The sequence below is a fragment of the Arachis stenosperma genome, chromosome 9, assembly GCF_014773155.1.
Source record: "Arachis stenosperma cultivar V10309 chromosome 9, arast.V10309.gnm1.PFL2, whole genome shotgun sequence".
Taxonomy (NCBI): Eukaryota; Viridiplantae; Streptophyta; class Magnoliopsida; order Fabales; family Fabaceae; genus Arachis; species Arachis stenosperma.
The window spans coordinates 158,100,471-158,126,303 of record NC_080385.1 but is presented as its reverse complement, the minus strand read 5'-3'; the positions used below and the strand labels follow the sequence as shown (position 1 = coordinate 158,126,303).

Genomic DNA, 25,833 nt, shown 5'->3' with positions numbered 1-25,833 from the left:
GACCCTTAGGTAGCGTTTGTTTTCAGGTACTGAGACAGAAATTGAGAGACTGAGACTTAGTATTGTGTTTGTTAGTTCAGAGACTGATACTAAAATTTCTGTCTCTGTCTCCAAAATTTCAATATTTCAGTACCTCCAAAAAGTAGGGACACAGGGGACTGAAATTTTTAGAGATGGAGATTGAAACTTTAATAACATTTTATACCTAAAATACTTTCATTTCAATTAATTAATTCCAATTTTACCCTTTATGCAAATTAAATTAGAGTTTCATTCTTGTTTCAATTCCTGTCTCACATTTTGCACCAAACAGAATACTTAGATTTGTTTCAATCCCTGTCTCTTAGTCTCTGTCTCTCAGTCTCAGTCTTTTTGTCTCTGTCTCTCCACCAAACGCTACCTTAAATTTGTTAAATTTAGGTAGCTGTATCCAAAACGTTATCACTCGAATGCATTAAAGGCATTTATTATTCTTGAAAAAATCATGTGGCTTTCTTTTTCTTTTTTCTTTTTCATAGCATTCACTATATATTATATACATGGACTTGATTGTGTAGCAGCTAGCAGAAGATTTTGTTTGACAACAAAGATTGCTACTTTCGTATGAATAAATCCGAGAAGGAGAAATTTCTTACAAGTTTCGGAGGTTCTACGTTGCTTAAGAGGTGTAAATAATGCTAATTTTACCTTTAAATATATGCAAAAATATTCGGCACATGTATATGCAAACCTTAAACTTTAACTTAAAAGAAAAACTTTAACCGGACATAACAAGGTCCCACACAAAAACCTTCAAACATGTGTGGCTGTAATTTCTAAATTATTACGTATAGAGACCCACACAAAACCTTAGTACTTTCCTAATTATATAGAAAATGACGAGTAAGGAAGTTTCAATAAACCTTGGGCCATGAGTACTAATAACAATTTGGCATGGTAACTACCTATGAGGCATGCCGTGTCTGTTTGTCGGACACATTTTAAACATGACACTCATCGATACTCATCCGACACGCGTATCTGTCTTAAAAATAGATAAAAAATTCTTCTCTACACACGTTTAGACACACTTAAATATCATCACGTGTAAGCGTATTCAGGTTTATTCTTAACATATATTTTTAAAATAAATTTAGATATAGTATGTATTATTATTTATTAAAATAAAATATTTTAAATACTTGATATAATTAAAATAAGACATTAAAAATAATAAAAAAAATAATTTATATTTTAATATCAATAAAATATCAAAATATCATTACGATTTATCTAAAAAATACTTTATATTTTATATGTATGCGTTTCCCGTGTCTTATAAAATTTTAAAATACGTGTGTCGTTGTGTCCCGTATCATGTCATGTCCTGTGTCCGTGTCAGTGTCCGTGCATCATAGATAACTACTTATAAATGCAACCAACTTAAATTTATGCCGTGGTTATTTCGCTGGTTCGCTTAAGCAAGTGTTGAGAGTTTAAATCTCATCTTGTACGTATAGTAACTCATTAGTGAACGACAAGCTTTTAAATAGAATTTCGATCTGCAACAAATTAGTCTTTAACCTACCGGATTGAAAGATACACGAGAAAAAGCTACTTATAAATGCTTTGGAAGTTGACATCCCAGATGAGCAAAACGAAATCATCATTTCTGTAGAGTTTTACAGTAAGACATACAATGCACAACAAATTGAGTAGTACGTTTTAATATAACAGGAAAAATGACCAATTGACAAGAAAATTTCATATCAACACTAGCAAGTTACATTGTACAAAAGAAAATCTGGGATGGGACCAAAAATAAATAAGTAAATCAGAAGCCAGATGACTCAACCAATGAGGAATATGATGCATTCTCATCCAAGTTTGTGGGCTTCTTAGTGCTGGTTTTTCTTGATGCTCCATCAGTGTTCTTACCAATTGGCCCCACCTCCAAACCTACGGTCTCACATAATGCTACTCTTTCCTGTTTTGCTAGATCCATGTCGCCATCCCAGCAAGTGTCGCATATGATTTCGAGTGCTCTCTCAATCTTGTCTTGAGCTACAAGATTCCCATTTTGTAGCAGGACAAGGTACGCCTGTTCAGCTGCTGCTTTTCGAATCTGGTTTACAACAAAAGAGAGAAGGAAAAAATGAGAAAACATAAAACAAGATTGCACATTGTTTGTAACTGCTGATATGCCTTTAAGCGAAAATCACCTTAGGGTACCGATGCACAAGAAAAGAAACAAGTTGAGAAAAGGCCCTCATATTGATTGGTTCCAGTACTGAAGCTACATAACCAAGTATTGCAATACCAGCATACAACTTAGAGAAGTCTCTGGATCCCTTCAATTCGATTGCAAGAGAATCCAGAACTCCAGCACAAAAAGTTGGAGTGTTGGCCTAAAAATAAATTTTATAGATAAAATGAATTATCATCAAACATCATCATATAGAGTATAAAAACAAGAGAAATACTAGGTGAACAAGTTATTTTTATAACCAAGTCTTTTTTTTTTTTTTCCTTCTTCTTATGAGTCTCATCTTTATTGTGCCAATAAGCTATTAGATCAACTTGGTTGAACTTTGGTACTTAGTCATGTGGCATCACCATAAAAACAATAGATAGATCCAAAGCCTTCCCCCCGGTTCATTATTTTGAACAGTAGAAATCGCTCATACAGCTATTCGCTATAGAAGACAATGGGATAATATTAGATTATTAGTTGACTCTATTTTCTTTTTACCTCTGCTTTCTCACTTTTCAACATTAATGCGAAAACATGTAACAAGAAATAAATCACATTATTGCTCTTAAAAGTATGTTACAAGAGGGAATTTTGCAATGTAGATCGGGTACAAGACGTCTATATGATAAAAATATTTGATGTACAAAGACAATACAGCAACCTTCCTTCTCACACTTGTTTCCACTGAGTGGTGTGGGACCACACATATATTGCCAATATACCAATATAAAAATATACTTCACCATTATGCCAAAGCAGAAATAGATCGCATGTGTAAATGGAAATTTAGATAACCTACTAACAGGGAAATTGAAAAATAAAGAGAACAAATGTAGACTAACCTCCATGTTAAGGAATACCTTTTTGCTGAGTAGAGTCTCAATGGTCTGAAATACAGATTAAGTTCATCGGTACATGAGATTTATGCAGTAATTAGAGCAAATCGATTTATGCATAAAAATTCATATCTCATAACAGAGAAGGCAAGCAACCAGTATTATTTTATATATACAACAAAAGGAAATAAGCTAAAAGTAAGGATTATTTTAAGTATTGATGATAAGGAGTGTGCTCAAAGGTACTCTAAACACAAGAAACATATAAAAGGCTAGGATTTCTTAGAACAGTGATCCTTCAGCTACAACCTATGGTTCAGTACTGGGCTATCATGGGTAATCTTTATGCTATATCCTAAGGCATATCAACTACACAGTTTTAATCAAGAACTGTCTTTCACATCAGGAATTTTAGCCTCCCCCAAGAAAGAAAAGAAGCTATAAAATAGAAACATCAAGAAAATTTCAGTTTAAGAAGAAAGATTAGTTAAGTATTACTAAGGTAACTTAATACCTTTAAAGATGGTATGATAACTCTATCACATTTCTCATATTGTTGGAGAACCCACAGGATGTCAACAGATAGCATGTACTCCCTGGACATCCTTGTATTATGTTCTTCAGATTCAACCCCTTCTAGATACTCCAATAGTGCTGAGAGCGATATCTTCTTCAAAGAATCTTGCAACCCTCCAATAGAGATAACCAATCCAGATAGCACATCTCTGCTATAACAACCAAATTGAAGTAACTGAACAAAGCATGGATAAGAGTAGGAAGGGACCTGCATCAAAACAGTGTGTTCACCAAAAAGCAACAATCAATGCTACCAACATCAAGAACTGATAAAAAAATCCATAAACTTACGGCCCATTTTGGTTCTGCTTCCTTAGAAATGATTTCTTCTAACTTTTCTCGAAAAGGTATATATGGAATATATATAATCTGGTTATACAAAATTCTGTGGAGAACATTTGCAGCTGCTTCTCTCAACTTATCCATCTTCTCTACGGCTTGCTTACAAATTCCTCTGATTAAACTGGTAGCAAGATTTTCATCAAATAATAAAAGCTCTTGGTTGTTCTTAGGCAAGTTATCATTTAAAGGCTGCACTAAAGATTCAATTTCCTTTCCATCTGATGTTCCAGACAAAGAGGCTGACTTATCTATCTTACAAAGCATATATGTACATTTTTCAAGGCCATCTAACGCAGCCTCACGAACCCAAGAACCAACATCACCTCGGTTATCAACAGAATAGTCATCAAGAGCTTTAAATAAACTCATCATCACCTCATTCTTTATTAGAACAGACAGAGAAATATCATTCTCAATAAGAGATGTTGCAGCATCTTCTCTTCCACTAATTAATGTTTCACATATTGATATGAGCCCTCTGACAGCATTTACACGTGCTTCAGCATCTCTGTCTTCAGGGTTTTTCTGCATATAGGAAAAAGTTATATAACATAAGCACCAGAAGCCAAGACAGTATAACGAAATAATAAACAGGATTTGCAACTGTGTAAAGCACCTCAATTGCACAACAGCTACAAAGCTTCAAAACCACATTTCTCCACTGGCCAGCCAATAACTCATATGGCAAAACACCAATTGCCAATGCAGATCCTCTCCTTACAGCTACGTTTGGATCGGTCAGCATATTGAGGTACTTTGCTGTCACATCACTTGTACCTTTATTATCTGAAGCAAGTAAGTACGCCAGGATAAAATGTTTAAGGGCTTTAACAGCGGCATTCTGTAAATCATATGAAGATTATTCTAGTCACGTATAACATCCAACAAAAATGGCATATTGGAATTACCCAAAAAATCGATCATACAAATTACTTGTAACAAAGGGGCAGGACCTGTATCTGAGAATTAGGATGTCTTAGATTCTCATTCAGAGTATCAAGCAAGCTTCTCTTTATCTTTTCTGATAAAGCTACTTTAGATATGGAAATACATTCAATAAATCTAGAAACAGCTGAACGCATTATCTCTCCTCCCTTTCCACGATAAAGCCGTGCTTTCTCAATTGCAGGAACAACACCAGCAAGAGTTTTTTGCTTATCTGTCAATGACAATAAAAATGTCGAATTTCTGCTAAAAATTGTATAAAATTTTGAAACTCATTACCTTAAACTCATAATATCTGTATATATTTCAGTACTAAGAGTTCTATACAGTTTCCTCTTATTTTCCCGATTCTTTTATTTTAATAGAACAGGTCTGTTTCACTACCACTAATAACAGCATAATAAGAAGTTACAAGAACAAAGTACCAACCAGAAGGAAGAGCAAAGCTGCATTGATGTAAAGCCAGAACCAGCTCCCCAGTTGCTAGAGTAGCCCCATGGCGCTTGCACAAATCAGATGAAAGAGTCCAAGGAATTAACTTTTCCATGACAGTGTTTGCGAAATACTGAGGGTCATATTTTACAAGAAAAGAAAGAGCCTCTGCAGCAAGTTCTCGCAAGCTTTTATCCTAAAGATAAATTGAAACAACACAGTAAAAGGAATAACCATAAACTGTTAATAACTGAGAGAATATGAACAAATTTATCCCCAAAGTATGACATAATGCAAGGATTTGTGTGCATGTGTGACAAAAATTCAAGGAATAATACTACTTAGAAGGTAAAATATAATGGACAAAACTAAAAGGTTCTATTATCATCTGTAGTCACATCTATAGAATAGAAGAGTTTTACATGGGAAATAACTCCTTTTTCATTTTTTTTCCCTACTTTAAAATTAAATCTAATTTCATATTAGTAAACCATAAAGCATACACATTCTGGGAAGATTCCCAATGTTGCTTTGCTGTGTATGATTTCCCTATAACAATTTTATTATTCAATGTGCAAAAATCAGGATCAACTTATATTACTTGGAAGGTAAACTAGAATGCAAGTGCAATTAGGGTTAACATGTGAGCAATTGAGCTAGAAGTAAAGCATACCCAGTGGCAAATTTTTCTATCCAGCAGGTCATCCACGAACGGAAGAAGATATCCTTCATACTGAGCAATGAAGACGGCAACATGAAGATAGGAGTGTACTCGAGAAGAAAGTGAGAAATAATCTGCAGTATTCACTATGTCAATGCCATGTGGATAATTCCCTTGCCGTCCAACATTCTCCTGAAAAGCAGCTGCTGCTGCTCTTCTGCAGTTAACCTAAGATCACAGGTTGATTAGGACATTCTGTCCACGTGGAATGATGGAATGAATCTCAACCATTCTAGAACAAAATCAAGTCACAAGAAGGGCGTGAAAGATAAATGGACCTCACGGTCATAGCATGCCACTGTAAGGAGGTGTGGGGCAAGGTGTTCTAAGATGCTCCTCATATCTGCATGATAATATGAACGCCCAAATGCCCAACAAACATATGCAGCTGCATCACGTACATGAGAACCAACACTGTGTGGACCTCTCCGAACATCATAGTGTAGCGCCTGATTAAAAAATTTTGTTTAAAATTTCAACCATTACATAGCTGTTGTATCTCAAACAACTGCTCAACATAGTTCAAATTTAGAAGAAAACAACAATGAAACAAATCTTTGGCAACAACAGCAAAGAATAAGGGAAAACTATCATTATTAACATTGCAGTAAAGGGTCTAGTTAAATCAAAAGTGTGATTGGAAGGATTTATCGGGCCAACTAGAAAATTGAGAACACCAGCTATAATACTGTCAAGGAAAGGGAAGATGTCTTAAGCTTCATAGGCATCAAAAGATAGGGCAATGTACCCTAGAGTAAGAAAACGAAACTTTAAATTAGTAGAAGATTCACTCCATTCTTATATTCTATCTTTTACAATTTCTTTCCTATCATATATGTTGTGTTGCAATAAGCTGCTGCAAGGTGTCAGAATTGTCCTTAGATTCTTACTTGGAGCAACGTAACAACGATAACAAAGCTTTGTCCCCCAAGATAAGGTCGGCTAATGTCATGATACAGCATTAATAAAGTAATTTGACCAACTAAACAATTATAAGCTGCTATAATAACTTTTTAAGTCCCAATCTTATATCTCTCAACCTATGGATACATCTATAAATTTAAGCATCACCTTCACAACAACAGGAACAACTTTAGGAAGACTAATAGGCAAGAGAAGGCCTCGACGAGCAAGTTCAGCTAAAGCTAAACAGCCTCCATGCCAGGAACCATCACCCTGAAAAAAGTTATGCATGTAAGCTATAATAGAGGATCAGAAAATAGTTAGGCATAGTATAATTATACTGCAATGCAAATGAAAACCTAGGCAGTGGAATGTAACTTTAGCTAGTAAAATATAGTTGTTAGGTCAAGAGCCTATATGAAATTATAGTCAAGTACCATACCTCACCAGGTGAAAATAGCTCCAAAACAGATGATAAAACCTCCTCAGAAAGAGATGATGTCAATCGTGAAGTTATACGCCCAATGCCTTTAGCTGCAGACCAGCGGACAATGGTATCCTATAACCGAAAACAATATTTCAGTAATTGGAATTATAACAAATGGACAATGTCAACAAAGTCATTACAACTTTCAATAGCTTAGACACCTAATTTATACAAACCATTTACAAAGAAATCAAGCAACAAACATCAGTTTGCTTTGTAATGTATCATCATTTACATGTAACCAGACATAACATCATCCTTCATATATCTAATGTCAGCAACTTAGCACAGAGGTGAAACACAAAAATTCACTATAAAAATCTAACCTTTTAGACATACCATATCCCTTAAACCAGATAGCAACATCTCAATAATCTCTTCAACATTTTCTGGAACCTCCATATCTTCATCTTCTGCCCCATCTATAACTTCATTTGATTTGTAGGAGTTGCCATACGCAGCCATATTGGACTGATCAATTGAAATGGATGTATTCAGAGAAACATTTAGTTTGGTAGTCCTTCCCTGCATGACAGGCATACAGTCGTCAGAGCAAGAAAATAGACAGACCTGAAGGCTCTACAGTTGCTTATGAAAAGACAATAACATTTTAGTTTGTTAAAAACCCTGCTACAACAACAACAAAGCATTATCCCACTAGATGGGGTACTAAGCTGCCCATTATATTCTATTGTAGTGAAGAAAGAGGTAGAAGAACTTTCCAAGTCATCCTTCAAGTTCAGGAGAAAAGGGTGACAACAGACGACATTTAAAACAATTTCCATTGATGCAGCGGAACAAATAATAATTCAGAAAGTAGCTAGGCATAAGATATGGTCATAACTCTCAACTTTTAGTAGTAGTTTAAACAACTGAGCACACTGCAAAGTCCATAATTTAGCATACTAGTAAAACAAATCTTCAAAAATGTGAAATTTCATTATTAAATCTTTTCTATGAACTCACTGTCAATATTAAAATTTTCACAAATCTGAACCATTGTTTATTAAGTGCTATTCATATTTTCACCACCAATAATGGCTCTAATCTCATTATTCCTTTTCTGTTTCAAATTCTACGTACAGCTCTTAACTTGCATGAGGAGCAATTGATGTTTTGTCAGCAGAAGACACATTTCCAGATAGCGCATATAAGTATCACTATTAGTTCTTATGGCTTTATATATAAACCATAAGAAAAAAATAAACAAAAAATAGATAAGAACATTTGCAAGTACACACATCCCCCAAAAAAAGAGTGTCATTGCACTTTTAAGATATCGGATCAGACATGGATAACATAAAACCTAACCGTATATCGCCATGAGGGCAACCGATGAGGAAGGGCAGTGAGCCCAATCCGTTGGGTTAACTTCATTATAAACTTGCGAAGTAAAGGGCTTCGAGCTGCAGTTGAAGACTTATACAATATTGAAGTGTCCTTCCAAACAACGGGGATTACATTAAATAAGAGATTCCGGCTGCCAGCCTGCTTAGAGAATTTATGCTATAACAGTTAGAATCATCAAATATTATGAAGACTTTATTTAGAAAAGACTTCTTTGATGCCCAAAGAAAGAAGAAGATAGAGACGCTAGATCATCTCCTGAAGCTAAATGGTGCATTCATTCAATACACATTGACATGTGTCATCATTCTTAGTTCTGAAAGGAAGCAGAATCTATTTGCAGAAAAGCAATAAAAGCAGAACCTTGAAAATAGCAGCCATTGCTTCAACGGCGCCAAGTAATTGGAAATGATGGAGTATATCTTCGGTTACAGAAGACATGACCTCATGGGTCCACTCAACAAAGCTGAAACAGTCAAAAGTCAGTTTTGGCAGAAATAGCAGCAGGATTGATTTTCTAGCATGATATCACGGAAACAACTAGTTCTATACATCAAATGCAAGAATGAATGCAGATCCAAACATTTCTGAAGTCCTAATACATAATTACTTGGGACAAATGAATAATAATGACCACCACCTAGTCATTTTCCACTAAGCAGGGCATACCGAAAATTATAGATAACGAGATCTAATGATATTAATAAGAATCTGCCACTATGTAACAAATTTGGTGCCCTTCTTGAGAAAGTGAATTTTAACTGTAATATGCCTACTCATCTATCTCTCATCACTTATGAGACATTCTTCCCTCAACGATAGATACATAGAGTGCTTTTATGCGCACACTAACTAACCTAAAAGCTACTAGTTTGAAATAAAAGTTAGCAGCTTAAATAGTTTAAATTTTCAACATGCTACTCACTAGTTTCTTATTTATTACATATGTAAACATGAGCCATAAAGAATTAATGCAGCATGATACCACATCATTGGAAGAGACAAATATTCAAAGCATGAAGATAGAAAGCTGAATTAACAATGAATAAGCTATAAAAATATTCGTGTAAACCTTGTAAAGGCTTTTGGCATATCTGGCCGAGTAAGTAGCCTTGAGAGCACTAGTCCAGCCATAGTACGCATGGGACCAGCAGTTGCAAGGTAATCCTTACAGAACCCTATTATTCTCAACACAAGAGGGGCAAGCTCAAATTCATTGAGATTTTCATTGTTGGCAATGCTGGTGTCAATGGTGGAGATGTCAAAAGGCACCAATACAAGTATATAAAGCCATAGTAGCATCACACACTTAGCTTCCATCTCTCCTGTGCTTTCCTGCCTCAGTGCTGTTCCAGAACTTGTAAGATGACACTTCTCCAATAGAGATACAGCAAGTTCCAAATCCGAAACTTGATGGGGAAAGAACTTAATCACAGCCTTGTATCCACAAACTGTGACTAGTGAATATATAATGATGCATATCGGCTTGATTATTTCAAGAATTTCATCAGAAGCTACCCCGAGTTCAATTGTTCTGGAACGAATAATGTTCATCAGTGGAGAAACCATACTTTCCAGGTAAGGTTCTATAAGTTGGCCCTGCTCTTGATACTTGTCTATCTGCATATAAAGGAACAATGCACAAATTTCACAGTTAAGCATAGCACACATTATGCAAAAAAGATAGTAAAACACTTTACACATCATTTTACATTTTACTCAACCCAGCATCCACATTCAAACAGTACAAAAGGAATGCAACAGAAAACTGCTAAGTAGCGTTTGGTGGAGAGACAGAGACGAAAAGATGACAGAGGCTGAAATAAATCTCAGTATCTTGTTTGGTACAAGATAGGAGATAGAAATTAAAACAAGAATGAAATTCTAATTTAATTTGTACAAAGAATAAAATTAGAATTAATTAATTAAAATGAGGGTATTTTTAGGTATAAAATCTTATTAAAGTTTCAGTCTTCATCTCTAAGAATTTTAGTCATGTGTCTCCATTATTTGGAAGTACTGAAATACTAAAATTTTGGAAACATAGACAGAAATTTTAGTACTAGTATCTGAACCAACAAACATGATATTGAATTTCACTCTCTCCGTCTCTGTCCCAGTGCCTCAAAACAAACGCTACAGTGTCCAAGTGACTCTTATTTCAACCGAGAACATAAATCACCATCCTAACTTCACACAATATAAATAAATAAATAAAAATAAAATTAGCAGAAAATATAAACAATAGATAAATAAATAAATTGGGTTGGAGGAGAGTACAATGGATCTGAATTTGTGAACAGATGAAGGATCAGAGACACGGCCATTTGAAACGGTGTCGTCAAGGAGTGACTTGAGGAGCTTCCACTCTTGGAGGAAGTACTTGTGGAGCACCCTCTCCTTGGAATCGAACTCATCTTCGTCCTGATTCAGAGTCAGATCCTCCGAAACCCCATCATCATTGTTCTTCACTGTCTCTTGCTTCGGTTCCATATTCTCTGTCACAATGCACTTATCTTTGTAAGTTGGATTCTTGTTTATACTTTTGGCGGGATCATAAAGAGAAGTTTCGATTTTTGTGTGATAAGAAAGCAGCGTAAGAATTGAATTAGCTTCAGTTTTGGAGTTGCAACATATGGCGGTTTGGTTTCAGTTTCACTGTTTCGGTTCCATTTCCAGCTGAAGAATGTTGCGGGTCGGGTGTACCCGGTTTAACTTGTCAGCTTGGAAAATTCTTTTTGCGAATAAATTTTCTAAAACCACTAATCAAGACTTTGAAATTTTGGGCATATTATTTTGATAAAAACAAATTTTTTTTAACGTATTTAGTCAATTTTTATTAGTAAAAATAAAATTATTAGAAAAATAAAAAATATTTTTTTTGAAAAGTTGTAATTTATATTTTTTTAAATATTTTTTTTTTAGAAAAAAGATATTTTTTATATAATAAATAAACAAAAAAGTACTTTTATATTGTTATACTCAAACATATTTGATAAATAAAAAAATTTTTTTGTATGAGATATTTAAACATAAAATTACTTTTACTTTTTCATAAGATTTTTTATAAACTCAAAAAAAATCTTTTCTTATGAACTCACATAAACAAGTCCTTTATCTCATTTAGTAATTGAAAAATGATTCTAGGCCAAATTTTTTCGACTAATTAATAAAAAATATTTTTTATTTCTATTTTCAAATATTTATTCGTATATTATTTGTTAAAAGTATGGTTTCAGTCCACATGTAAAATTTAATATTCAATTATTAATAGTAAATTTTATTATAATTATTCATTTAATTAAAATCAAATTCAAGGTGTGGCTAGTTCAAATCAAAGAATATTCAAATGGTATATTATTACCATGCAAAAATTTTATGTATTTAAGAAAAATAACACTTAAAGATACAAATAAAAAGTAAGTTTAGAAAAATTTGTAAATATAATAAAAATAATCAAACGCTATTTTTTTTAATAATAACAAATAAATTTGTTTTTTATAAATAAATTTGCATTTAGTCTAAGTTTTATAAAAATATTTGAATAAATACTTAAAAATTTTATATGACAAAATTAGAAAAAAAATTATTTTTTTATTTTTTTAACGAATTTTCAGCCACAACAAAAAGTTTTGGGAAAAAAATCTAAAATTATCAAATTTTAAAAATAAACAATTTTTATTTTAAAAAAAACAATTTTTTTTAACATATATATCTAAAATTTTAAAATTAGTAAAGAGAAAGCTTAAGGAATTAACTACAATATAAACTAATTCCATTTTATTTTTATTTTAAAATAAAAAAAAAAGTTTAAAGAGCCAATTATAGTATAAGGCTATAAGCCAACTCTCTTTTATTTGTGATTTTAAAATTTTAAAAATAAAAGTAGTGGTGGTTATTTTTTGTTTTATTTTATAACAGATCTATTTTTTAACTAGTTAGTTGGAATTAGGGTTGGAAGTGAGTCAAGTCAGCTCATGAACTCGCTCGAGCTCGACTTATTAATAGCTCAATAAACTAAACTCGTGAGCTGGTGATCCAAGCTTGAGCTTGGATTTGAGCTCATAAATTAAATGAGTCGAGGTTGAGCTTGGATAAGCTCAGCTCATTAGCTTGTGAGCTGGCTCGATTATATATATAATGTTAAAAGTATAGATTAAATGCATATAGAGTATGCGTATTAATAATTTAATATATATATAATAATAATATATAATTTTACATATATATTAATGTTCTTAATTGTTTAAAATTTTATAGTCATTTTTATATATAATTTTGATGTAGGATATAAATAAAAAAATTATAATTATTGACAGATAGACAATATGTTAAGTTTATTTTTTTAATATTTTTTAATATATATAAGTTAAAATTTATTGATATAGAATTATAGATTATGTTGCTAGTATTTGAGTCAACTCGTGAGTTCGAGCTAGCTCGTGAGCTTTCATTGAGCCAAACTTGAACTTACATTGTTAATAAGTCGAGCCGTGAGCCAAACTCAATTTTCGTGAGGTGAGCTTGAGTTTGTTCTAGCTCGGCTCACTTCCAACCTTAGTTGGAGTTAGCTTCATTCATGATTTTCTAGCAAATCCAATTCAAAAAATTAAATCGTATAACTTTTTATAATATAAATCAACTAAATCAATTTTATTTTATTTTTGATTTTGAAATTCAAAAAATTAAGATAGTAAAATTTTTTTTCTTTCTAACATACATGTTTTTCAACTAATTAGTCAAGAAAAAAATCTCTTGTAGGTAATAATTTTAAAGTAAATTGTAATGTTAGTTTATTTATTAATTTAAATTTAACTGGATTCAATTATCTTATTAGAAATTCTAACAGAGGTAGATTACGAGTTGTTCTAATAGTTCTTTTTCTTAGTCAGTTATTTGATATGAGTTTTTTGTAGTTTAGAAAAACTTTGTTTTAACTTAAAATTGTTGAGAAATATAATATGTGAAACAAATTATTTGAATATTTTTATCTTTTTTATGACTTTTTTTTTATGAGTGTAAATATCAAATTGTTAAATTTAGTTAACAAAATTCAGGAAATATTATCAAAACATATAATTTAACTGAATATTTAAAAAAATAAATAAAGTTACGAATTAAATGGAGATATCGAGGTAGAACTGTAGAAGTAACCTCATATGTTTTGCTTTGTGTGTTTTTTTATTGTTTAGACACCCAAAAATAAGAATAAAAAACATAAACAAGCTAAAGGGAGAATAATTAGTCAAAGCAAAATCTGATTCATCAATCAACTAAAGTACATTTCTATATAGTTCAAACTAAACTGGTTCGAACTCACTTTATATGTAAATCGAACCAAATAGGTTCGAATTACACATTGTAACCCATAGCCACATAATTCGAACCAATTTGGTTCGAACTCTATCTTCATAATTCGAACCAATTTGGTTCGAATTACACTGATGAAATAATTCGAACCAGTTTGGTTTGAATTACACAGACCATATTTTGTACTAGGCTGGTTCGAATTGGTGAGGACCAGACCTGTATATATATGGTGTGAACGTGAGTTGCTATCAGTTGAGGGGGGTAAGATGGCTAGTGAGGAGAGTTTTGTAGTGTTGGTTCACCACAGAGGATCCATTAAGAGGAAAACTCGTTCCGGTGTGACGTTCACTGATAAGGATCCTCTCTGTATTATCGTCAAGCCTACGACGAAGTATGAGGACCTTGTTAGCTCTGTACTGCTGAAACTTGGTCTAGAAGGTGTGAAACGGGTTAAGAAGTTTTTTTTATCGAATTCCAATCACGGTACTCTAGGAAACCGTAAAGTACGATTGTTTCACGATCGGGAGTGATGAGGACTTGCAGGTCATGTTTCATTGTCGCCGGCAGTTTCCAGAGGTGAGGACACCAGAACTGTTGGCAAAGTTGGTTGACGCGGTGTCCAGCTCTGGGGTTCGAACCGGAACACCACCACTTTAGGCACGGTAGCCGGTTCTAGCTCCAGACCTGCCGTTGCATCTTCCTCCGTCCCTGCGTACGAGCCACCCGTCTAACATGTCGCCTCCCCTTCGTTCGTTGTTGATCTCAACGGCAGTGTAGGCGACGAGGTCGGAGAAGGGGAACATCTGGGGACCTCTTAACAGTGTGTTGCACCGTCTGGGGTTGGAGATAGATTCTTAGATGATCCAGAGGACGATGATGTCGAGCCGGATATGATTGCTGATGACAGTGGCGATGATGTTGGAGCAAGTGAGCCTGCTGGGGCGGGCGGTGGTTCTAGCTCTGGCACGTAGCAGTACCCTCCACATTTTTCCTCTTTGGACTTGGATGCCATGAGGCAGGAGGGGGTTCCTGGGCAGCCGGCTGGATTTGGCGCTAGAGATGCTGAATGGTTTGCAGGTTTGACATAGTTTTAGGTTGGTTAGCAATTTTCGGATAAAGAAGAAGCCATGTTAAGTGTCAAGACTTACAGCATTCGTCGAGGGGTACAGTACAAGGTCGTGGAGTCTGACTATCGCCGGTATGTGGGCAAGTGTTCTGAGTTCGGCAATGGGTGCACATGGTTGATTCGGCTTAGTCTCCGACAGCGCAAGGGACTTTGGGAGGTCAAACGTTACAACGGACTACATACTTGTCTCGCCACCTCCATTTCCAGCGACCACAAGAGTTTGGATTACCATGTGATATCGGCATTCATTATGCCAATGGTTAGGGTTGATGCATCCGTCAGCATCAAGGTGCTCCTAAATGCCACCGCCACACACTTTGGGTTTAGGCCAACTTACAGGAGGGTCTGGTTGACGAAGCAGAAGGCTGTTGCCCTCATCTATGGTGACTGGGATGAGTCGTACAACGAGCTCCCAAGGTGGGTGTTAGGAGTCCAGTTGACGATGCCTGGTACTGTTGCAGTCATAAGGACGAGCCCTGTTCGTGTCGGTGGACAGTCGGACGAGTCTCGAGCTTATTTTCACAGACTATTCTGAACGTTTTCACCGTGTATCGAGGTATTCCGTCATTGCAAGCCCCTAGTTAGTATTGACGGCACCCATCTGTATGGCAAGTATAGGGGAACGTTGCTTGTCGCGATTGCACAGGACGGGAACTCCAATATACTCCATGTTGCATTCGCATTAGTCGAGGGTGAGAATGCTGAGTCGTGGTCCTTCTTTCTCTCCCACCTGCGTCAGCATGTGACACCGCAGTCGGGTCTGCTGGTTATCTCGGACAGGCATAATGGCATCAAGGCCGCGCTTGAGGCTCCTGACGGAGGCTGGTTACCTCCGTCTGCATACCGGGCATTCTGTATTCGACATGTTGCGGCAAATTTTGCCCTCACCTTCAAGGGCAAAGACGCAAGGAGGCTACTTGTTAATGCGGCGTACGCTAAGACCGAGGTCGAGTTCCATTACTGGCTTGATATTCTTAGGTCCGAAGACCCGTTGATGTGTGACTGGGCGAACCGGATTGAGTATTCATTGTGGACACAGCATTGTGATGAGGGGCGTAGATTCGGACACATGACGACGAATATATCTTAGTATGTGAACTCGATCCTCAAGGGTGTCAGAAACCTTCCTGTCTGCTCGCGAGTGAAGGCAACATACGAAAGGTTGGCCGAATTATTTGGTCGCAAAGGGAGAGAGGCTGAGGCACAGATGGGAACCGGAGCACAATTTAGTCAGCACTTGGTGAAGTGTATAGAGGCCAACTTGAAGACGGCTAGGTGCTTCACGGTTACTGTGTACAACAGGGATAACTCCGAGTTCACCGTCGCAGAGACAACTCCGACTGGTTCTTTCTCACTGGGTAGCTACAGAGTCTCGCTTGCATCTCACACATGTGACTGCGGATACTTCCAGACTTTTCATTTCCCGTGTCCCCACGCACTGGCATGCTGTGCCTACTCACGGTTTACATGGGAGCCTTACGTCCACCAGGTGTATCGTCTTAGTTCGATCTTTAGTGTGTATCGGATGGGTTTCACACCTCCCATTCCAGAGGGTTTCTGGCCACCGTATGACGGGCCGACTGTCATCCCTGATCCCAACAAGAGGCGTGCGAGAGAGGGTCGTCCGAGGTCCACTCGGATACGGACCAATATGGACGAGGCAAATCTGAACCGGCCAAAGAGATGTGGGCTTTGTCGGCAGCCCGGCCACACACGTCGGAGTTGCCCACAGCTCAGAGGAGCAGAGCACACAGGGGGACATGATTAGGTGTATTGGTGGCTTTGGTACTTTTGTTATTTCAATTTCGCGTTTAGATTCCACTATTATCGGTATTCTTAGTTGTAGTTGGTGACTGATAGAATTTGTTAACGTTAGTGCGATGTACTTTGAATGGAATTTTAGTTAATGAATATGTTCTGTCTACGCAATTTTAAACGAAATGTATGTCTAATGCACACCGGAATAAATAATTGTACGAGTTTTATTAAGACATGATGTGGAAACTATGTTCGTAACTTAAATTGCTGTGGAACGAATTCTGAGTAATTCGAACCATCCTATTTCGAATTACTTGGTTACTATTTCTTCAGTGTAATTCGAACCAATTTGGTTCGAATTATGTGGCTCTCAGTTACAATGTGTAATTCGAACCTATTTGGTTCGAATTACGTGGAAACTGAGTTCGAACCAGTTTGGTTCGAACTACATAGAGATGTGTTTTGATTGATTGATGAATCAGATTTTGCTTTGGCTTATTTATGTAAAATTGTTCTCCCTTGGCTTGTTTATGTTTTTTATATGTATTTTTTAATTAATTAGTTGGAGTTAGTTTGGCTACTACCGGAACTCATTGGTAAAATAAGAAAATAAAAATTTAATTAACTTTTGTAATTTTAATTTGGGTAGTGCTAGGGAGCCAATGGCTTAAGTGTACAATGTGTACAATGGGCTAAATTTTTGGTCCATGAATAAAATGAACATCACCATACTAGCTAGAATAACCATCCGATACCATGGTTATTATTCTAAATTTTAAATTGATTTTGGGGTTCACCAAGGATCGAATTCTTGACCTTTCGAATCTAGAACTCTAATACCATATCTGAAACCACTCATCCCAAAAGCGTAACCTGACAGGACAATGTAACACTAATGGTCATATCTCTAATACTTCTTAAACCTCCATTGTACACATTGTACGCTTAGGCCATTGGCTACCTAGACTTTTTCTTTTAATTTATATAAAATGTAAAGCACTGTATTGCTCCGGTGATCAGGAACATCCGACTGTAACGCCACTTTTTCACTTTCATCGTTCGTCTATTTTTTTTCTCAGCTTCGCAACCATTTTTGTAATTTACCCCGCCTTCAAATAGTATCTGTATCACAGAAATGAGAGACGCAAAAGAACTCTGAGTTTTTTTTTTTTTTTTCATTCTTCCATAGTTGGTTGACTTTCTATCTAGGTTACACTGCCTTCATCTCTGCAACCATTTCATTCACCTTCCAAACACACACCATCTTCAATCTCAACCCATGGCGGTGGGAATATCAGTTCTGATAGCACTGAAAGCGACGGCGCTATTACTGTGCTTCGTGTACCTGAAGAACCATGGCTACACCCTCATCTCCGCGCCATTCCTCTACGCATCACTCGTTTCGTTCTTGGTCTCGATCGCATCTCACCCGTCCATTGACCTTCCCATGCTTTTAGGAAAGGACACCGATGGAACCTTCCCAATCTGGTCCCTCATGATGTTCAGCCCTTACTTGTACTTCGTCAGATTCTTCTCCGCGCTTCGAAGGCTCCGAAGCGGTGAACCACCGTACACTGAAGTCCACCCTGGACTCTTCGTCGGAGGGTGGCCATCGTCGCGCCAGAAGCTGCCACCTGGCGACCCTGCCATCGTTGATTGCACCTGCGAGTTCCCGAGGTTGGAGGAGTTCTCTGGGCTTCCTTATCTGTGCATTCCCACATGGGATACAAGGTCACCCAAGCCCTCTGATATTGAATCTGCTGTTAAGTGGGCTTCTAAGAAGAGAGACCTCAATAAACCTATTTTTATTCACTGTGCTTATGGTAAATTATCAAACTTTAACCAACATTTTTTTGAGTTTTCATGTTGGATTGCAATGCTGGTCTGAAAATGAAGTCCCTTTTAGCTACTTAATGATGAGAGACTATTTTGATCATTAATCTGTTACCGTTTCTTAGGCATAAAGTAATGATTAGTCCTTTGAATTTTACTAGGATTGGAACTATTTACTTTATTGATGTTTATCTGGTGTTAATTAATACAGAGAGTTTAATAATAGTCCAAGTACAGAAAGGACTTGAGATTAGAAGGAGTTTTGCATTTTCTTATGTGTTTGTCAAGGAGGTTCCTCTGATGTCTAGGGATTGATTTAGAAGAAACTAAAGAATAGGGCTTACAGAGTGAATACACTCAAATTTTTATATAAGAGAGATGAAGACATGAACTGAAAGCTGATCAGACTCTAAATCCCTAGTTTAAGGTCCTGATAAAGTGAAAAATTCTCTGACCTATGTCAAGGTCTAAGGCTACTTCGTTAGAAGAGTGGAAATAAACTTTCAGAATGATCTGTTCTCGTTGCTTGCATGACAGAACAAAGAAGGTCCCCTGTCCGGCTGTCCCCATCCTATGAGTAAAACTCACTTCTGCCAGAATTTGGAAGAGTGTAACGAAGTCAAGGATGGAAAATAGTAGACAGATAGTTCAAATAAGAGGAGTCGTACAGACCAAAGATTTTAAAACGTCATTTGTTTTGGCTAAGTGTTTCGGCGTGTTTTGAACTATAAGATCCCCAGTGGGTTGGCGGAATCAACAGAGCACTGAGAGAAGCATAGGAAGAAAGAATCAGATTAGTATGACAACAATTCAAGTTTAGGGCATTGGATACTATTGTCATCCACAACGAAATTTGGTTTAAATTGCCAGTGGAAAGAACTTGAGGTGATTAAGGGTTATCACATCCACACTTTTGTCAGATCATGCCAGCATGGTACTATAATACATTGAAAATATGTTCAATATGCAGATGAGTAAAGCAAGTGGAAAAGTGACCCTATCACATTACTAGGTTTCTTTATATTCCCCTGCACTGACATTTGTGTTTTGAGTAGCAAAAGGAGTTATCTTCACAATACTTTCTCTTATTTGAAACTTCAATTTTGCCAACATTTTATAATACCTATAATATCCTGGAGAAACTATATACAACTTATCTAAAATACAAGATGTTGAATTGGCATTATGCTTGCATCATAAGCTGATGTAACTAATAATCTTCATTTTCCGCCCCACTTGAAGGTCATGGAAGAAGTGTTGCTGTTATGTGTGCATTGCTAGTGGCACTGGGTATTGCAGAGGATTGGAAGAATGCTGAGAAGCTGATCAAACAAAAGCGGCCTTACATCCGGATGAATGCCCTCCATCGCAGGGCTCTTGAAGAATGGTCCAAGCACCGGTTGTCCGCGCCAAAGAGGCAATGATATATTGTTGTAGGTTCCTTGAGTTGTCCTGATTCTTTTGCTCAATCCTACTACAAAGGTATTACAAACAATACCAAAATTAAGAACCAAAAGAATGTATTCTCTCCTTGTGCCATTTCTTTCTCAAGATTCATGTTATGTAACTATCCTAATATCTGGTTCCCAATTGTTCTATCTGCTTCCAAGTTCCAATTGATTATGTTGCTGGAACTGATGGATGAAATGGTTCTAAATATTATGAAAAGCTTGAACTTCTGTAGAAGTAATTTCATTACAGTGCCTGCAAGTACTGATTCCAAGTGTAATAAGTGACTCATTAGGGAGTAGTAATAATGATTTATATCAACTCTTGAGCTGTCTATTTGGAATGAACAAATATAAACTCGAGTCCCTATCTCAAGCTTTTTGTTTTCACTTATTATTTATATGATTTACATATATCAGGCCACAAATGTAATCAATTAACAAATAAAATAAAAATAAATCAATGAGATGATTGCTTATATTTTCTCAAAAAAGAAAAAAGAATATCAATTTCTAATCTTTTTTTTTCTTTTTACCTTTTTTAAAAAGATCCAAATATGACTATTTTTTGGGTAAACACTTTTAATATGGTTGATTGACAGGTGAAATCTTCAAAAATGGGGATACAGAAAATGAAAAAAAAAATAGAAATCACTGGGCATTTTTCAAACAATTCTCAGAGGGGAGAATCACAAATTTATTTTCGAGAAGTGAATTCGTCCTAAACAAATGGTCTTTTTTCTAAAATTTCAATCTCTTAAAATGTAATTTGTAGGGACGAATTTCTCTTTTTAATTTTCAATTTTTTAAAAAAAATACAACCGACTTTTTCTAATTTGCTGGCAGAATAAATTATATTTATATCATTCTTGTGTAATTCATCTCCCATGTGATCATATTAAATTGAGAAGTGTATTTTTCCAAAGAATAAACAAAAGTCAAAATCAAAGATGTGACCCAAAAGTCCCAAACAAGAAAGCAAATAGAATGGTACTAGCTTCCAAAGTCCAAGCCACAGAGAAGGGGCTGCGTTTGCGTAGCGTACTAGGGTCATATATTATTTTAAAAAAAAATTTAAAAACCAATAATATAAACAAACTCAAATTAATCTTTTGTATTTTCATTTTTTTAAAAAATTATAATTTATATTTTTTTAAAAGATTTTTTTAAAAAAAATATTTTTTATATAATAAATAAATAAATATTTTTATATTATTATATTTAAACATAATTAATAAATAAAAATATTATATAAAATATTTAAATATAAAATTATTTTTATTTTTACGTAAAAATTTTATAAAAAAATAATTAAAAATTTTTTTTTAAAGATACACCCAAACAAATCCTTAATTGGTTCTAGCAGAACCGGCATGTTATTAATTATGTATGCACAAGTGGACGCGAGTTCGGTTGTGTTTTTGTCTCACCGAACCCTCAAAAGGTCACTTTCAATTTTTGCGATCTTGACTTCAACCCTTTCGCCTCTCTCTCTCTCACTCTATATATAACCCCCCCTCTTCTCGCATCTTCCTTCGCGCACACTCTCCAGCACTTAACTTCATCGCTTCAATTGTGAGCCCCTCTCTCTCTCTCCCTCCACGTATTTATTTTTTATCTTTAGTTTTCCTTTTGTTATGTTTCTATTAATCTGCGGTATCTTTAGTTGTTTGATTCATAGGGAATTTAATTTTCACCAAACTTAGAATTCTCCAGATGGAAAGATGGGGTCATAGGGATCATAGCAAATTAGCAACCTATTCAATTTGGTACTCCTAAATTATAGGATTAAACATGTGAAAATGGAAGAATTTCTTGTGGTAGGTTCATGAAGTAAAGCTGAGAGTTAATAATTGAATAATTACACATCATATCTAATAAGCTACAAAGTACAAACTCCTTGGGGGCTTGAATTCAGTTTCATGAGCTGAACTCATGGCTTCTGTATACTGTATTGATGCATCTAAATTCTTTTAATGCTTTGAGGTTCATGTGAAATTATATGTTAAATTTCCTCCCTCCTTTCAAATGTATCCTTAATCATACACCATCACCTGTTTGATTCCCATGAGGTCATATATTTTTTTGAGTGTGAAAACTCAGGTGAAGTCGACTTCCGTGGAGTTGATATTAGATGAAAATTTAGTCAAATCAGGCAAATCATCTAACGGCTCTAAGGTATCAACTCTACGTGAAGTCGACTGCACTTTCCACCTTTTTTGAGCTTACAATAGGAAAGTTTGGTGCATGGTATCATAGCCCACTTTCATGTTATTGTGCTTTTCTTCCATGATTGTTATCTTATTTTCCTGTGCTACTAGTGTTAAGTCGGGCGCTAACGGTGAGAATGCAAAGAAAGTAAGCTCTTCTTTTAGGTCGTAGTTCTATTGAAGGGTATATAATTGTTCTCGATCTTGCAACTTTTTAATCAGATTCAGGTGAAAATGTCAATTGTGAACCTGTCCACTGTGAGAATTCCAGCAGCTTCCTTGAATGGAGCAACAACTCCAAGGAGATCTTGTGCTCTTATTAAGAGTTCATCATCTTTGAGCTCAGTGAAGAACGCCTCCAAAGTATTCGGATTGAAATCTTCCTCCTCCTTTAGAGTGTCTGCGATGGCAGTATACAAAGTGAAACTGATTGGGCCCGATGGCGAAGAGAACGAATTTGAAGCCCCCGATGACTCCTACATTTTGGATTCGGCCGAGAATGCTGGGCTCGAGCTGCCTTACTCGTGCAGGGCCGGTGCCTGCTCTACTTGTGCTGGCCAAATAGTTTCGGGCTCTGTGGATCAATCTGATCAATCCTTTTTGGATGACCAGCAAACAGAAAAGGGTTATCTCCTCACATGTGTCTCATACCCAAAATCTGATTGTGTCATTTACACCCATAAGGAGGGAGATCTATGCTAAGTGTTGTGTATGTTTTTTGTTGGTTCTTCTAAGCTATCTTATGTGTCAGGATTGCGAGTTATTTTGGAACTATATGCTAGTGTCAATGTGTTTGTATTCACAAATAATAAAGGGACATGGTTTATTGCAAAAGTTGTTCAAAATCTGTCCCAAACCTAGAAAAACAAGGAGGGTTGCGTTGCATTAGGTTGTCAACAGTCGGTTAGTATAAAAGTTTTGTCGAATCTTTATGTTTATGACATTATTCATGGGATATAAGGTTATGAAGACTGCAAGTATTTATTTAGCAGAGTTTGAATTCATAACGGTTTGCATTAGGAAATTTATGATCTTGTAGCTACTGGTTATTTTACAATACGCCTGTTGTGCCAATAAGCAAAATATGGTCACATTCATGTAGCACTTGTTTACTTTCATTTTTATGGTATGTTGTGATCTCATGGCATCAGCATATATGAATATATGATCGTGTTTGACATGATGCCCTGAACAGTACAGAATACCAGAATTCTAGGAATGTGTCATGGGGATTCTTGAAAAAGTCTAATGAAGCATCGGATTCTTGGTTTTACCGAAGTAAACTAAGGTGTGATTTTGAAGACTGATTTTGGTCCTATAAGACCAAGCTCATTGAATTTGAGAATATCAGTTTTTTTTTATAAATAAAACACATTTATCTATCAGAATTTTCCTTTAATTTGCTCAGCAGAATTATCCTTTTTTTTGGACAGAGTTAGATAAAATATTAGAGGGAGATCAAAAATATTTACATAATAAAATAAAACTAAAATAAAATTAAAAAAAAACTAAACTAAATTTTACATATAATTTATATATAAAAAATTAAAATTAAGGGTCATTGTTCCTATTTCTCACTGCTGAACCCATAATACCAGAAGCATAATAGTGAATTTGGATGTCTCCTCATTATACATGTTAGTTCAAGTAGTAAATTATATATTTCTTAATATGTTATACTCGGTTTAAATTTAGCAAATGTCAAATAATGAATAAGAATCTTTAAATATTGTGTGGGTAAATTGCAATGTAATATCTAAATTAAAAGTTATTTAATCTATTTTACAAAAAAAATATCTTATTATTTTTTATTTTCTTATTTAAAAAAAATATTGTTAAGAAAAAAGAGATGTCTTAAGTATAATATTTATTGACCAATGTTTTGTAAATAACATTATTTTTGTACCACACTTCTTTTTATATCTATTTTTAGTTATACATGATAAAAAATTTATCTTTTTCTACTTTTTATCTATTACTTTTAATACAAAAAAGATATATATTATTTCTACTAGTGAATTTAAAGACCACTAGTCAGTTATATATATTTTAGAAAAAATAACAAATAAATCACTTATAATTTTTTGCGTGAAAAATAACTTAATCAAAATTAACTACTTAAAGTACATGACAACTAAAAAAAGACACAATACTTTTCTTTGTTTTGACATCAATTCTTATGTTAATATAGCAAATATATAAATTAAACAGTCACACAACAAAATTTTTAAGGTTACGTTTGTTTATTTAGATATGGACATTGATAATAGTCTAGTATATAAATATGGTGGTATATGTCTATCGTTTGTTTATTGAGACATAAATTTTTAATAGATATGATGATATTCAGCTACACACAGAAATAACAGAATACATATTTTTAGTGTTTCCCTTTAAAGTTGGAACACTGAAATACAAATTTTTTTACTTTTATTCCTAATTAATTTCAAAAATTCTACCATTATCCCTACCTTAACCCTATTCCACTTAACCTTTTCTCTCTACTTCCTTTTCTTTTTCCTCCAGTCTTTTACCTCCCTCTAGATTCTTTTTTGTTTGTCATAAATTTCGTCGCCACTGCCATATCTCCCTCCTCCGACGGTCCTCTCTTTCTCCATCGTTGCACTCTTTTTCTGTTGCGTTCTCATATTTGTTCTCATCCGCACTGCTATCGCTGCATTTCTCGAATCTGCGCTGCCTTTGCATTGCTGCCGCCACTTGTCCAAATTCGTTGCCCTCGCCGTCTATCCCTCACGACACAACAAATCGCAACATCATCCATCCCTCTGCATTGCTTCCTCTTCCCTTCTCTCACTGTCTCTCTTATCTCCATCATTCTCTTGTGATTATTGCCTCCGTCTTTTTTCTTTTTATTCTTTTAGATAAATGATGATTGTTAAGAATTTTATCAATATTTTTTTGATAATTATAGATGATGATGAAGATGATAAATATGATAATAGTAGTGATGCTGCTAGTAGATGGTGATGGTGGTTGTAGATGATGGTGTTGTTGATGAGGATAAATTTGTCAGTTTGATAAATTTATGGATACTAGTATACTGTTATGTATGGTGTTGCCAAACAAAATAAAAACTGTGTATGTTCATATCTATGTGTGTTGTGTGTTTGTAACTTTTTATCTCTATCCATTGCTAGTTAAGACAACAAACAAAATGAGCATTTGTGTCTCTGTCCATTTGCTGGTTAAGAGTAGTAAACTCCTTTATGTAGTCGCAATTTCTTCCTTACTTCATAGACCACATTCTCAGAGAAGAATTGTCTTTTTAACTCTCTTTTAAAATCTTTTCATGTGTCTATGTTGCA

General features: G+C 35.1%; 5 protein-coding genes across 5 annotated transcripts; 4 read left to right on the top strand and 1 right to left on the bottom strand.

Moving 5' to 3' along the window:
• Positions 1–1,628: 1,628 nt before the first annotated feature.
• LOC130951730 (tubulin-folding cofactor D-like) lies at positions 1,629–11,487 on the bottom strand. Its single transcript, XM_057880438.1, has 17 exons — positions 11,103–11,487; positions 9,895–10,442; positions 9,186–9,288; positions 8,787–8,963; positions 7,815–8,000; positions 7,431–7,547; positions 7,157–7,261; positions 6,364–6,534; positions 6,038–6,253; positions 5,362–5,560; positions 4,941–5,146; positions 4,604–4,828; positions 3,937–4,512; positions 3,584–3,853; positions 3,076–3,120; positions 2,202–2,387; positions 1,629–2,104 (listed from the first exon to the last, which is right to left on the bottom strand). The coding sequence occupies exons 1-17, from the start codon at positions 11,313–11,315 to the stop codon at positions 1,814–1,816; spliced, it is 3,834 nt and encodes a 1,277-aa protein (XP_057736421.1). The 5' UTR covers positions 11,316–11,487; the 3' UTR covers positions 1,629–1,813.
• A 3,772-nt stretch (positions 11,488–15,259) lies between these two features.
• Positions 15,260–16,348, top strand: LOC130950275 (uncharacterized). Its single transcript, XM_057878791.1, has 2 exons — positions 15,260–15,762; positions 15,877–16,348. The coding sequence occupies exons 1-2, from the start codon at positions 15,260–15,262 to the stop codon at positions 16,346–16,348; spliced, it is 975 nt and encodes a 324-aa protein (XP_057734774.1).
• A 117-nt stretch (positions 16,349–16,465) lies between these two features.
• On the top strand, positions 16,466–17,026 carry LOC130950274 (uncharacterized). Its single transcript, XM_057878790.1, has one exon. It carries the CDS (start codon positions 16,466–16,468, stop codon positions 17,024–17,026), a length of 561 nt encoding a protein of 186 aa, XP_057734773.1.
• Positions 17,027–18,055: 1,029 nt separating this feature from the next.
• On the top strand, positions 18,056–20,673 carry LOC130947797 (uncharacterized). The gene is made up of 2 exons (XM_057876502.1): positions 18,056–18,839; positions 20,092–20,673. Exons 1-2 carry the CDS (start codon positions 18,296–18,298, stop codon positions 20,271–20,273), a joined length of 726 nt encoding a protein of 241 aa, XP_057732485.1. The 5' UTR covers positions 18,056–18,295; the 3' UTR covers positions 20,274–20,673.
• A 1,024-nt stretch (positions 20,674–21,697) lies between these two features.
• LOC130951101 (ferredoxin, root R-B2-like) lies at positions 21,698–23,500 on the top strand. Its single transcript, XM_057879714.1, has 2 exons — positions 21,698–21,872; positions 22,730–23,500. The coding sequence occupies exon 2, from the start codon at positions 22,742–22,744 to the stop codon at positions 23,207–23,209; it is 468 nt and encodes a 155-aa protein (XP_057735697.1). The 5' UTR covers positions 21,698–21,872; positions 22,730–22,741; the 3' UTR covers positions 23,210–23,500.
• Positions 23,501–25,833: the final 2,333 nt, after the last annotated feature.